The sequence below is a fragment of the Periplaneta americana genome, chromosome 6, assembly GCF_040183065.1.
Source record: "Periplaneta americana isolate PAMFEO1 chromosome 6, P.americana_PAMFEO1_priV1, whole genome shotgun sequence".
NCBI classification, from domain to species: Eukaryota; Metazoa; Arthropoda; class Insecta; order Blattodea; family Blattidae; genus Periplaneta; species Periplaneta americana.
Genome location: NC_091122.1, coordinates 75,958,511 through 75,972,123, shown reverse-complemented (window position 1 = coordinate 75,972,123; position 13,613 = coordinate 75,958,511). Strand labels below are relative to the sequence as shown.

The window sequence follows — 13,613 nt, the reverse complement described above, 5'->3', positions numbered from 1 at the left end:
ATCTGTGTACCATTATCCTGAATGCAGCGTGTTTGTGTTGTATGGGGTAACATGAGTAAGTCCGCTAGTTAATCAATTACTTATATTCAGTTGTTAAAAGTAGTGTACGCAAGATTCAAAATGGAAATTTTTTTTTTTGTGTGTTGGAAGAAAATACTGATATTTGATAATTTTTTAAATGAATTTGTTTTTATCAGACAATTTATCAACAGTAGAGAAGTGATCTTGTAGCATACTGTAGATATGACATGCATAAATACACACAAAGAATTTCGTCACAGAATGTTGGATAGTTTATGAGTTATGTGGGAATTTTGAAAAGAAAAGAATTTTTTTTTTTTTTTTTTTTTTTTTTTTTTTTCATATAGCAGAAGGACAGTGTTTTACACATACTAATTTTCATTATTGTACATGATACAGTAATGGAGGAAAAAAATGTTGAATATTTCCAAAATTTTACTGCTATAAGCTATACCTAACCCCTTAATCCGGGCTTTTGTTAAACCGGTAACTTATCCTTCCAATTAGTCCAGATTAAAGAAGTTTTACTGTATTATAAAGACATCTTGCTGCACAAACACAAATCCTGCTAATTCTAATTTGGATTTTTTTTGTCACAAGATAGTTGCAGATTAATATTGAACACACTGAAGGTAGGAGTGAATGTAGATAATGAAAAAATGTGGCGATAAATTTAAATTATCCATCATGAGATTCATTTAGATACATGAATTGAATTTGTCGACTGTAATCAAACTATCAGAATTTTATCTTGCCAAGAAATGTGTCATGATGTACATAAAAAAGAGCATCACAGACAGATGCAGACAACACTTACCTCTTCTCATTCTTTTTTTAAATTAATGTTTTGTGTTCTAGGCTATATGCTTATTGAGTAGAATGATTGAACACTAAGGCCGGGTGCACACAGAATCAGACACAGTGCAATGCTACGATTTGCTTTACAATGCCTCGCGACAGTTTAAAACTGTCTGCTCGCGACAACTGATTTGCTGGCTGTATGGGTTTGGAAAACTGGTCTAGGCTAGAAAATGAGGACTGTCTATATGAAAATTTCTAATGTATTTGGTTATTATTACCTAAGGACGCTTAATACGCCTAAAAATCTATATGATTGAAAGAGTCTTAAAATTAAATACTACAAATGTAGTGCACAAACGTCATTTTCTATGTTCATGATTACTTCACGACTCACAATAAAGAAAAATAATACCGGTATATTAAATCATTAATAAGTGATAGAATAGAACAGAGAAGTAGGCCTATTATTATTATCAATATTATTATTCACTTTGTGCATTCATCTCATTTGCAATTTCTCACATATATTTAGAAACCACATTATTGTCGTGATATTGTTTCAAAGATTTTAAAGAACGTATATTTCCTGTACTAAAACAACTAATTTATCCGCATCAAACTCCTTTATGAATAATGTGCATTACACAACAATATAGTATTTGCAGATATGGTTCATTAAAAGCCATTTGTAAGTAAGTAGGATAGTAAAAAGTGCAATCATAGCCACTACTAATGCATGCGCAGTACACTGCAGCTATCAGACAGTCTCCTCACGACGAACTTCTAGCAGTCATTCAATGTTTCTCTCCATGTCTCCTTGTGTCTGCTTGTCTGCTCACAACCGTCGCACCACATAATAAAAAATCAATGGGAAACAAGTCTGATTCTGTGTGCACCCGGCCTAAGTCAGTACTTAAACAGCTATACAATATCATTTTTTTTTTTCAATAATTAATTGCAGAAATAATACTATTCCAATAAATTCTCTATAACTCGATTTTCCCCCAAATTATATGTATATAAGGTAATGGCGGGTACTGTGCGCACTTAGTTTTAATTCGCTCATAATGTGGTCGTCTGTGATTATTTTGTAACATTAAGTAGGTGTCCATACGCAAGGAAACTTTAAGAATATTTATGCATTGTTAAAACTGTCTATAGTGATAATCATTTATTGTAGCATACAAGTTTAGACAAGTTGGCGAATGCGAACACTTAGACGACATATGCGGGTAAGTGTATGCAGAATGTTGGCTAACTGTACGCACCTCTTAATGTATGTTTTCTTTAGTTTCACTGAGTTACAACAGGCCTGTATTGCAACAACTTAGTAACAAGGATTACTAAGAAATGTTGTTGTTGTTGTTGTTATCTAATGCCAGGCTTTGGCAACGAAGCCATTAGCGTTCTTGCTCTCCAATATTTCTCTGTGGTGGATCCATCAGGTAGAACTTCACAGGTTATGAGATGATCTAAAGTCATTTCTTCTTCTTCTTTGTTGCATAGAGGGCAATTTGGATTTGTGTAAATTCCTATTTTATTCAAGTGTTTGGCCAAATAATCGTGTTCTGTAAGCAGTCTGAATTTTGCTACTGCATATTTACGTGGGATTTCTGGAATAATTTCTGTTTTTTTTATTAAAATGCTCCATTTTTTATCTTTGGCTTTGGTACATAGTGCTTGGTTTTGCTTGATTTTATATTTATTTTTAATTAGTCTTTTGATGGATGTAAAAGGTAGGCTTGTATTTGTATTCTGAATTAAATTGGATCCTTTTTTAGCAAGAAAGTCAGCAGTTTCATTTCCAGCAATTCCGCATTGTGCAGGTATCCATTGCAATTGAATTCTTTTCTGTAGTTTTTGAAGTTGTTGGATCATTTTGTGACATTCTTTAATTTGGATTGACATCATTTTATATGAATTTATTGCATATAATGCTGCTTTAGAATCAGAGAGAATGACAGCATTTTGAAATTTATCTATTCTGTATAGTAGATGTTGGAGTGAGATATGAGTAGCCATTATTTCCGCATCAAAATTTGTTGTATGATGTCCTGCTGGTTGATAAAATGAGAATAACGCACACGTAATTCCTGATCCTGAGTTGTTTTCGATAGTAGACCCATCTGTGTAGATATGTAACCATTCTTCTGGTGGGTATCTATTGTTCACAGCTTCTAATGCCAGCGCTTTTAGTACAGGTTTGGAAGTTTCAGATTTTGTAACTGGTTCTTCTAAATCTAGTTGAATGTTAATTGGTTCGAAGGTTAGAGGGTTTTCTCTGCTTAAAATGTTTTCTTTAGATTTAGGGAGATTCAATTCTGTTTTTATTTCCGTGACTTTGGACAGGAAACTTGTTTGTGTTTTCAACTTGGTTGGTTGTAACAGTCTTTTTTCCCATTTTGTTGTTGTTAACCGTAGCATTTTTTCATGGTGTGTTAGTGCCTGCTCCTCTAGAGTGAGATATATTGGAGTGCCGTGATTGGGGTTGATTTTGCTGCACCAGTTATTAGTCGCAGGGCCTGATTTTGGCATACTTCTGGTCAATTCAGGTTGAAATTATTTGCTGTAATTAATACCTCCGCATTGTAGAGAAGTATTGGCTTGATGAATGTTTTGTACGTGATGTTCAAAGTCTGCTGATTACTACCCCACTTGGCTCCAGCTAATCTCTTTAAAATTGGAAGTCTTTTTGTTGATTTGTTTACTACTGCTTCAATATGATTTTTCCAAGATAATTTTGAATAAAAAATTGTCCCTAAATATTTCGTTTCATATGTTTGTCTCAGGTTTGTTTTCTTGAACTGTAGATTTAGTTTTGGGATTTTTTTTCTTCAAGCTAAATATTTGAAACGTTGTTCATATCCTTCATATGACGTGCACAACTCGTGCTACCACTCTACACACCTATTACACTATACCCATTCTTCATTAGATACATCACACCCAGGGCAGATGTATATCTTCCCTGATGAAGTTTATCACTAGATGTGCTAGGCCCTAATGTCACCTATGGTGCAGTGAAGTTTTCAATTGGGTTCTTCATATTTTTTTTATACCTTTCTTAATTTTGAACACTTGAGAACCCGATTTTGAAAGCTGCTTTTCAGTTCTTGCTTTCAGTCTTTCTTATTCGCAGCAGCCCTTTGGCTAGCTCCTTCATTAATCAATCTTTTTATCTCATCGAACTGCCTTTGTGTGAGACATGATTTTTCAGTTTTCCTTTCATACTTCCCCATGTCTTCTTTAACCACAAGAAATAAGTTCAAACAGTTATCTTCATCGAATATAAAACGGTAATGGAACAGCAAAATAGAGATCTATGAGATAAAGTGCCGTAAAATTAGCCTGTCACGCAAGCTGCCGTGTGAAAGACAATAATTGTATGCAAACTTGAATCTGGCGCGCACACTTGCCCGGCTCCGGTACTGTCTTGTTCAATCCGGTGTAGATCGAATAAGTGCTGCTTGTTCCAGGTGGGAATAACAGCATCCTCCCCAGCAATATTAGCATTGTCTAAGGTATTAATAGCAATTCGATACATTTATTGCAGAGAGACCAGTACCTTATCTTACTTCTTCGTGAAATTACAGTCAAGTTAGCGAAACATATCAACTTACCATTTTCAATAATGTAATCATATGAATAAAGTATCCACAGCATTAACACAATCTCTTACAGATCACACTACCCTACTAGATTGTTATCAGTCGTCCAGTGATGCTAACAGCTGAAAAAAGCGACTGCGTATACTTAGCCGCCTGTGCACAGTTACCCTCCATTACCTTACACTACGTCCCAAAAGTCATGATGGCGTTTCAGAGGATTATATCTTTTTAATGATTAGAGATAGTCCATTATTATATCTATACAAATGAAGTTTTCATAGAAGACAACTCTTACAAATTATTATGTGATAATAAATTGAGAACTGATGCTCATGTGTTCTAATTGTATTTTATGATTTGTTTCGTAGATAGTGCATGATGAGGGACTTCATGACTTGATTATGCAAGACGCAACAGAAGTGAAAGGCAGACAAGAGACAGACAGCATTCCTGTTATAGATGATATTCGTTATCATATTACATCGGATGTGCAGACTGTTAGTGAGATGGAGGAAGCAAGTGAGAAACTGAAGATCATTGACATGCTTCTGGAGGATCTCGAGTTAGATGCCTAATGTGGTGCATACAGAACAACTGCATAATTAATTACAAAAGTGGTAGCACTTCTTATATAAATTGTTTACTTTTTAAAGTTATTTTCAAGGGTTGTTCTAAAGCAATTTACCATAATTGCATGTTCAACATGATTATGAACAGCATCAGATGCTGTTAGTGCCTTGTACATGTTTTCTGGACTGCATACATACAAACAACTATTAATTTTTTTAATAGTATTAAATTACTTGTGAGCTTTGTTAAATTATTTTTTAATGCTATATGGTGTTCATTGTGTTCTGAATAATTGTAATAAGAAAAATATTCCTGACTGCAGAGGCACTAATGCCACTGATGTATTTTCGAAAAAATAATAGAAGGTAATAACTGAATTAATATATATATATAATGTAAATATACGAGATTCATGTATTTGTAAACTTGCAGTAAGCAATGGTGAATTATTCCACAGAACTTTAACTTAGACTTTTTTTTACCACGTGAGTTGGCTAAGATGGTAACTTTGAGACTTGCATTCAGGAGGTCCCAGGTTCAAATCCCGTGACCGACCAATCTGACTGGGGTTTTTTAATGATTTTCTCTGTCACAAAAGGCAAATGCCAGATTGGAAATTTACATACCATGATTCATCACCGTCTCAGTCACCAGTACCATAAACATTAATCGAAATCAGTAACATGAACATAAGTCTCTACAACACACAATAGAAACAGGAACTGAATAGTAGTAACAACCCCTACTAGTATATCCATGCTATATGACCATTGATGTTAAAGTATGTATAAATAAACTTAACAAAAGAAAACTTTTTATTTTTTCTATTGCTATTGAAGTTTAAAATAACACATTTCGGTTGCAGATTTAGGAACCATAAATGTACGGTAATTCACCCACCTACTGTCTTCCTCCAACGAGTTTAGCGCTGGGACCTGAGGTATTCTTGCCATAGGTGCGGGGGGGGTTGCAGGTTGTTGCTACAGCCAAGCCGAGCCAAGCAGATTGGAAAGTATTAATCGTCCAAAAATATGCAGTCTTCAGTTTGTAGTGGTGTGTGAATATTTCATATACATATTGTTTACCTAGATCTATATGGTTTTGTTATTAATATATTAAATATATTGTTGCAATTTTTGCTCAAACATCTCCCTGATGTTAGCTATGTTAATATTACATGAATTACACATGTTAAATATTTCACTGTTACAAATCATTTTTAAGGAAACATGTTGTGGAAAAGTTTTTGGTTTTATTCTATTGGAATTTTAGAATATGTGTGATTGGTATCGTGAAAAACAGATTCCTATAATGTTATGCGAAAATCATTTGTTGATAATATCTTAAAATACAAGTCAAGTAGTTTTACTTCTCAAATGAGTTCAGCAGTACAGTATATTTAAATAGATTACTTTACAGAAGTAAACACTGAAATACTAAAACAATTGTCTTTAGAGACAATTAATATTAGATACCCTCCACAAAACTGGCTTCATTTATACACTGACGGATCCTTGATCTCCAGAGTACAAGGTGCCGGTGCAGGTGTTACGTGCTGTCTCTTCTCACTTTATAGATCGCTTGGGTATGGAACAACAAGTTTTGATGGAGAAATCATTGCAATAAGTGAATGTCTCAGGAATCTTCTATGCCACATCAGTAAATTTAAAAATGCAGTTATATTGTCAGACTCCAAAGCAGCTATTCTATCAATAGTCTCTAAACACACACCTTCATCTCAAACAGCAGAAATAACTAAAATGCTCTCTCAATTAATATCACTCAATAAAAGAATTGTATTCCAATGGATACCATCCCATTGTGGAATCCTGGGAAACGAGAGTGCGGATGCTTTAGGAAAGAAGGGCAGCACTGCTACTTACAGACCTGTTACTAAATCTACGTATTACTTTGTAAAAAGATTTATTAAATCTACATACTTAGACTTCAACAAACAAAATTTGATAACACAATCCCAAGGGAAAAAATGGAACTCTCTGCATCAAAATCCACAGTTAATTCCCGATTTACCACGAAAATCGTCTGTAGCTGCATTTAGATTGGCAACAGGCCATGATTGTTTGGCCAAACACCTGCATAGAATTGGAATATATCAGTCCCCTAACTGTCCATTGTGCAACTCAAACCAAGAAATGGATTCGGAACACCTCAAAATCTGTGCTTCAGTGGCTGGTCATGATAATATCTTTGAAAAATATTGGAGTGCAAGAGGTCAAATGACTTTATTGTCAAATGCCTGGCATTAGAAAACAACAACAACAACTTTACAAATTTAATTCAATTCTACTAATCACTAAATTTTATAGTATGATTCTTCTTTTCATTTATATTATTGAGGTTGTATTATGATTTTTCTTTTTATTTATTTTGTTGTATTTGTATTTCTGATGGTGTGATAGCCGTAACTTCACCAGAATAAATAAATAAATTCTCTATCTCGCCAAAAATACGTTAGAAAACTAATAGGCATACTGCTCTCGTAAATTGGGCGAATGTTTTCAGTATGATTGTACTTCCTTCCAGACTGCCGCTGTCACTGTTCCCTCCCACTCCAGTGCCGCGCTAGACTAATCTGAACCGCATTCCTCTGAGCACTAAACTCCTCAGAGGATGACAGTACCTGTAGTTTGGACAATTTGATTGCTGGGCCATATGCAAAATATACGGTTCTGGAAAGATCACCTTTATCTTAAAACTTTGCAGAGAACATTTTGAATTTGCATGGCTTCTCACTGTCAGTATGTTATGCTCTTTAAAGTATTGTGTTTAAATATAGCAAAGTATAATTAATGGCTTGTATGCCAATTTTGCAGGAAAGATATCTTGCGTATGCATTCGGAGATGTCCATAAATCTCTGAAATCGAAGTGATATATTTATTGAAAGGTAGGAGAGATGGAAATGCTAGGATAGTAGTGATGACGATGCTGTTTTTTGATGTCACTGTTAAGGTAAGCGTTCACTACATCGTATCGCACTCATCGGACGAATCGCACTGATCGGAAAAAGAAGTCTTTGCTGTAATTCTTATGTAACTGCGTTCACTACATCGTATCGCACGCATCGCCTCTTGGCAAATCCGTCCATGTTTCTCGGATGAGCAACTTTTCCGATGCGTGCAATCATGGTCTCCTTTAATAAGTCAATTTTAATTGCTCAACTGTTACTATTATGTTGTGCCATGTTCAGTGTCGCGCCAAAATGGCAGACGGAAAACTTATTTTGCTTGTAGAAAATTGCGAAGAATTATATAATTTGAGGTGTTCCCATTACAGTAATCAAGTCATTCTTACATATATATTATGTAACCAATATTTTTTTCATTTCTTCCTCTTCAATTAAGACGCATGAAGCAATTACAAATTCTTATTCGCTAACAGTCATAATTAATAGACCTAACCTCAACTCCTCTGTTTTCAGCAATGTCAATATCATATGACGTCATATTTCAAACAGCTGATAGGGAATCCGATGAGGTGAAGCCGTTACAGTGAACGCACTGCATTTAAAATATCCGTTGTGTGCGATACGTATGAGGAGGGCGATACGATGTAGTGAACGCTTACCTTTATTGTTCTGGCTTCATAAAGACCCTCGACAATTCATCCATTTTCTTTCATAATGATAAGGTCAATTACAATTCAGTGGTTAACTCAAATATAAGTTATCACCTATTAATTCAGTAGAATATGTTTTGGGGTTTTATGCTTTGTGTACTTAGCAACATTATAATTCCCAATATTTGAAATTAGGTAATACATTTTTATTTTCTCTTGTTTTTATTTAACAATTCCTGGTAATAACTCGGATGTATTCAGAAATTGTAGGCATTTTAAGATCGTCCTGCATCTGTATTTGTCTGTGTAGACGTCACAACCTTCTGTTATTAGAAATGCTTTATTTTGGACCACTTGTAGGTGATGTAATGAGTATTCGCTGCAGGCCCTTCGTGATCAGGTTAAGCGAGTCACATGGTCTGTCTTATGGCCTTTATTAGATCACCATGGCAGTGGCACAGTCTATAGTTCCTAGTACACTCAGTTGCAAACCGCTTGGAGTGCTGTATTGCAAGAAATTAAAAAAAATCACCTCAAGCTTCGTGACTATATATGAGTCATTCCACGTAAAATGGCACAAAATTATACAAATTTTGACCTTCATATTTCTGATTGCGTTTATATTTTTTTTACCAACTCTATGGGTCTCATAAACCAACAAGTGTATTTTTATTTCCTCCTAAGTCCACATGTTTTTAAAATAATACATGTTAAAATTCGTTTAAAATGTCGCACAATGCAACATTTAAAGCGTCATATTTCTGACGATATTGATGTTAAAATTTTTTTGAAAAATGCACTTAAAAGCTTAAAGTACTGTCTTTTATTAAATATTTAGTAACTAATTTTAATATAATTATTTCAAATATTTTTTTATAATTAAATTTTTAACACACATACATCAATGTGAAATAGCCCTATTAAAAATCTAAAAAAATGCCTACTAGGTGCACTGAAGTACTCTTAATAATTCCAGAAAAAATCAGAATGGGATCTCCAGTAGTTTAATGGAAATTTAATTACTTATGACAGAATGTGTAGCGGTCGGCGCAGCAGCAGTGGACGGGAAGCGTTAAAGTGCGCTAAGAGGTTTATCGGCACTGGATCATTGACTGAACGTTGCAACATTACACCCAGTACGGATCAAGTTACTCGAGGAAACACTGCTAATTTACTTATTATGATATCTTCAAATAATTGTACATTATGCTTTTCAAATGTTTCTTTTCATTCACATTTTAAATTTTCATTCGCCTACCTTCTTTCTTGAAAGAAAATTGTTTTACTAAATCTTCAGGTTTTGACAACGGAATGAAAGAATATAATTTTAATGTACCAGTTATTGGTTTTAGATTATGGTATCTGGCCTGCAAATTTTCAGTGTGGTTTTTGTGCTTATTGAATGGACAAAATATAAATGACACGTTAGAAATGTTTTTTCTGACTAATCAGTTTTTTTTGTGTTGTTATAGGATCTTGTATAGGCTAACTCTCATGGCAAGTCTTTTAACAGTATCTCCAATGCCAACACATGGACCTTTACCATGCGACATTGCAAAGAAGTGTCATTCAGCACTAATTCCGTAATCGTCTTCATGTAAGCAATTATTTTTATTTATTTATTTATTTTTATTTTTATTTTTTTTGTGAACTTGATCCATTGGAAATGTAGATGATTTTTTTCATATCGTTGAATTCTTGCTTTAAGAAATTGATTGCTTCGGATTGAAAAAAATGAAAGGGATCAGTGTCATGTTTCATGGTTTATGAGATGACATTACTTTTGTAACGAATTTCTGTATCTCCTTTGAAATATACTACGAAAGGATTTATTTATTTATTTACTTACTTACTTACTTATTTATTTATTTATTTATTTATTTATTTATTTATTTATTTATACAGAATAAAGAATATAATTACAAATAAGAGAAACAGAAATAAAATAATACAATCAATATAAAAAAAGGAGATGCAGTAGTATTAACAAAATTTGAGACCGAATGAGCAGCACTCGTGTTCGGTCACAGTTCAGATATAATATTAATAGGCCTATAAGAGAATATAAAATAAAATAAAGTAGGAAGTAAAATTAAAATTGTACTGTATGGTGGCTTGGCATATGTTCCAATGCACACCTTGTATTGAATCTTTTATTACAAATGAATAATTTTCAGAAAAGTCTGCAATAACTATGCAATTTTCAGGTTGTACTTTCTTTGCATTCCGTCAAAAATAAAATATGGTGACTTTTGAATGGATGATGATGCATCTTCTACATGAAAAACTTAACATGCTAGGGAGCCTTTTACTTTTGAAACTTTTCACCGGGGTATCGTTTTGTTGTATCTTTCTTTTCTTGATAGGGGATTCTATTGACATCAAACTCTTGTTTAATTCCTCAATATTACTGATTTCTAGCACTGTATTCATAGAACTGCTAGAAGAAATACTGGGATAATCACTTTCTCTGTCCGCACTTTCATTTGATTCATGTTTATTAATATCACAAGAACTACCGGCTTCACATATAATTTCACCTGACCTATGCGGAAATTGATTCATTTTTACGGAACAAATCGCATATTTGCACACTCAAAGACTCCTTTAAATTGAGCTTTATCAATAAGTCGCAACTTACGCCTCTTAGTGTACTTTTCTTTTTAAAAGCGTGATTAGGAAGGTAAATGGATTTATACACGTGTTATATATTACGCGATCTTTACCATCACTCATGTTGTATAGAAGTCACGTCACTGCGCGAAATTCAAACCCAAACTGATTATTTTTCTCTCATGCCATCTGTTTACTGCCATAAAGTTTACTGCCTTACCCAGTCTTGCTATCATCAAACACTTGGCTATATTACAGTATAAACTGTGAAGGGCTTCCCCCTGAGCTGACAATAATAAAATAATTTTAGATAAGATATTTACTGTTCCTTAAGGTATTAATCGTTTGATGATTAGAATGGTGACATCAGATGCAACGGGAAATTTCCACGGGCAGCCTTCTAGCCTATGGCTGCAAGCAGTTCATTAGCTGGGCATTGCGAGCGCGTGCATGCCTCCGGAAAATAAATTGTTACAAATGTATGGGTGCCGATCCCATATTTATAAATGCAGTAGTTTACAGATAATACATCAGCGAATAAGTCTATATTTTTTCAGATTTTTAACTTGGCTATTTAATATAGTAATTTTGCTTTGAAAAAGAAATGATTAAAAAAATAGGCCAAATTTTAAATTTATTTGTGATAGGCCTAAAGTAATAAAAAGTGTTGTATTTCGTCTTTCAAATGCGCCAAACCACAAATCTCAATTATATGTAGACACAAAGTTCCAAGCGAGTTTATGTAACAGTGCGCGCATAATTTGCGTAACTTCAAATATTCATAACTACACAAATAATTAATAATTGTGAAAATAAAAAAATACGGGTCTCCTTATTTGATGTCTGGAATTCATGAAAAAAAATTCGACCATTTCGGAGAAGGTCGTGTTTTATTGCTGTGCAATTTGACGTGGAATGACTCATATACTAGACTGCAGTGTTACTTGGTGCATTTTTCTTGAATTTTCTTGATGTCCTGTTCGACTATAGATAGCCATATGATTATGGTTCAGATCAGGCATGCCAGAAATTGAGGATCGTTTTTGCAAAACTTGCTAACTGCAAAATTTGCAAAATTGAAATTTTGATAGATTGTTAACATAAGGTAGGCCTCTACATGATGTTCAAAGCATCTTAGTAAAATTGGGTTATTTTTCTTCATTGTAGTGTGTCAAAGTGTGATCGTTTTTCCAAGACTTGCTTTCTGCTATAAGTGAGACATACAGCAAAACTTGCTTACTATGGTGTTTTGTCTCTCCTGTAAAATTTAGTTTTTTCAGTTAGCAAGTTTTGCAAAAACGGTCCTCAATTAGACACTGAATGTGCAGTTATGTGTACAGATCCCAGTCTGTGCGGACTGCATTATTCAAGCATTGCACTTACCAGCTCTTAGCTGGAGGGGTGTACAGTAATCTATTCTGCACATCTAGGGTGGATTAAATAGACATTTGGACATTATAAACACACTTACTTCACAAAGTAGTGGTTTGTAAAGCATAGTTTATTAATATGATTTTTATATAGTATTTGAAGAAAAAAATGTTGCAGTAATTTCTAAACAACAAAAAACGAACAAATATTTCATTTTACATAGTAGGTACTAATTACTTTAAAGTAATAGACCCTACTCTTTCATTGTTTGTCAAGCATTGTTATTTATTGGGACCATTGGTACACAAATATTGAAGAAAATATTATATTCCCAATTACATGCAGTAGGACATGCGACGTTTTTATATTGAAATCATTTTCTTGCTGTATGTAAGTATAAATTCACACTGATACTAATAAATTGGATAAATTAAACTTGAATTAATATTTACATATAGTTTATTTGGAAAATGTTGAGAGCAAGTATCAGAAAGTTGGTCAAAAGCGTAGTTCACAAGCTGTGAAGCGAGGACATTTTCTTTATGTCAGGTTTAAAGATTTATTAACATAAGTATATTAACATAATACAGAAACGTGAGATGGAAAATTCGCCATTATATATTTTTCCAGAAAATTTTTCCACCTTACAAATAGTTGCTTTCTTCGCTCCTTACAACCTCTAGAGCCTCACATGTATTCCTCACTATATTCTCATCACTTACCAGCTTATGAAATGAAAGTCATAAGTCGCCTAATCTTTGATGGTTGTGTTAGTACAGACTCCAAAACAACGCCATTGTCAAGTTTGTTTTGCCGTGAGAGTACTGATTAAGAAATAAGCACTAGCAATATCATATTTTGAGAACTTTATAATCTGATCTAAACTGTCACAACACTATTACTTCGACATGACCTGATGAAAGCCTTTCATTTTAAAATAATTATTGTTGGCTGAGGAAAACATTATAACAATAATTATGTTTTATGATTCGTAATTTCTCTTCTTCGTTATCTGTGAACACTTCACTTTATTTATCATAACTCATTCACAG

The 13,613-nt window shown here is 33.7% G+C and overlaps 1 protein-coding gene across 2 annotated transcripts in view; it reads left to right on the top strand.

The window, feature by feature from the left end:
* The window catches only part of LOC138701421 (ankyrin repeat and BTB/POZ domain-containing protein 1-like), a 119,510-nt gene extending 106,514 nt beyond the window's left edge, over positions 1–12,996 (top strand). For both annotated transcript variants that reach the window (XM_069828286.1, XM_069828287.1), the window contains one exon: positions 4,799–12,996. In XM_069828286.1, coding sequence (XP_069684387.1) covers positions 4,799–5,005 — 207 coding nt within the window. In that variant the 3' untranslated portion in view covers positions 5,006–12,996. The remainder of the gene's footprint in view (positions 1–4,798) is intronic.
* The last annotated feature ends 617 nt before the right edge of the window (positions 12,997–13,613 follow it).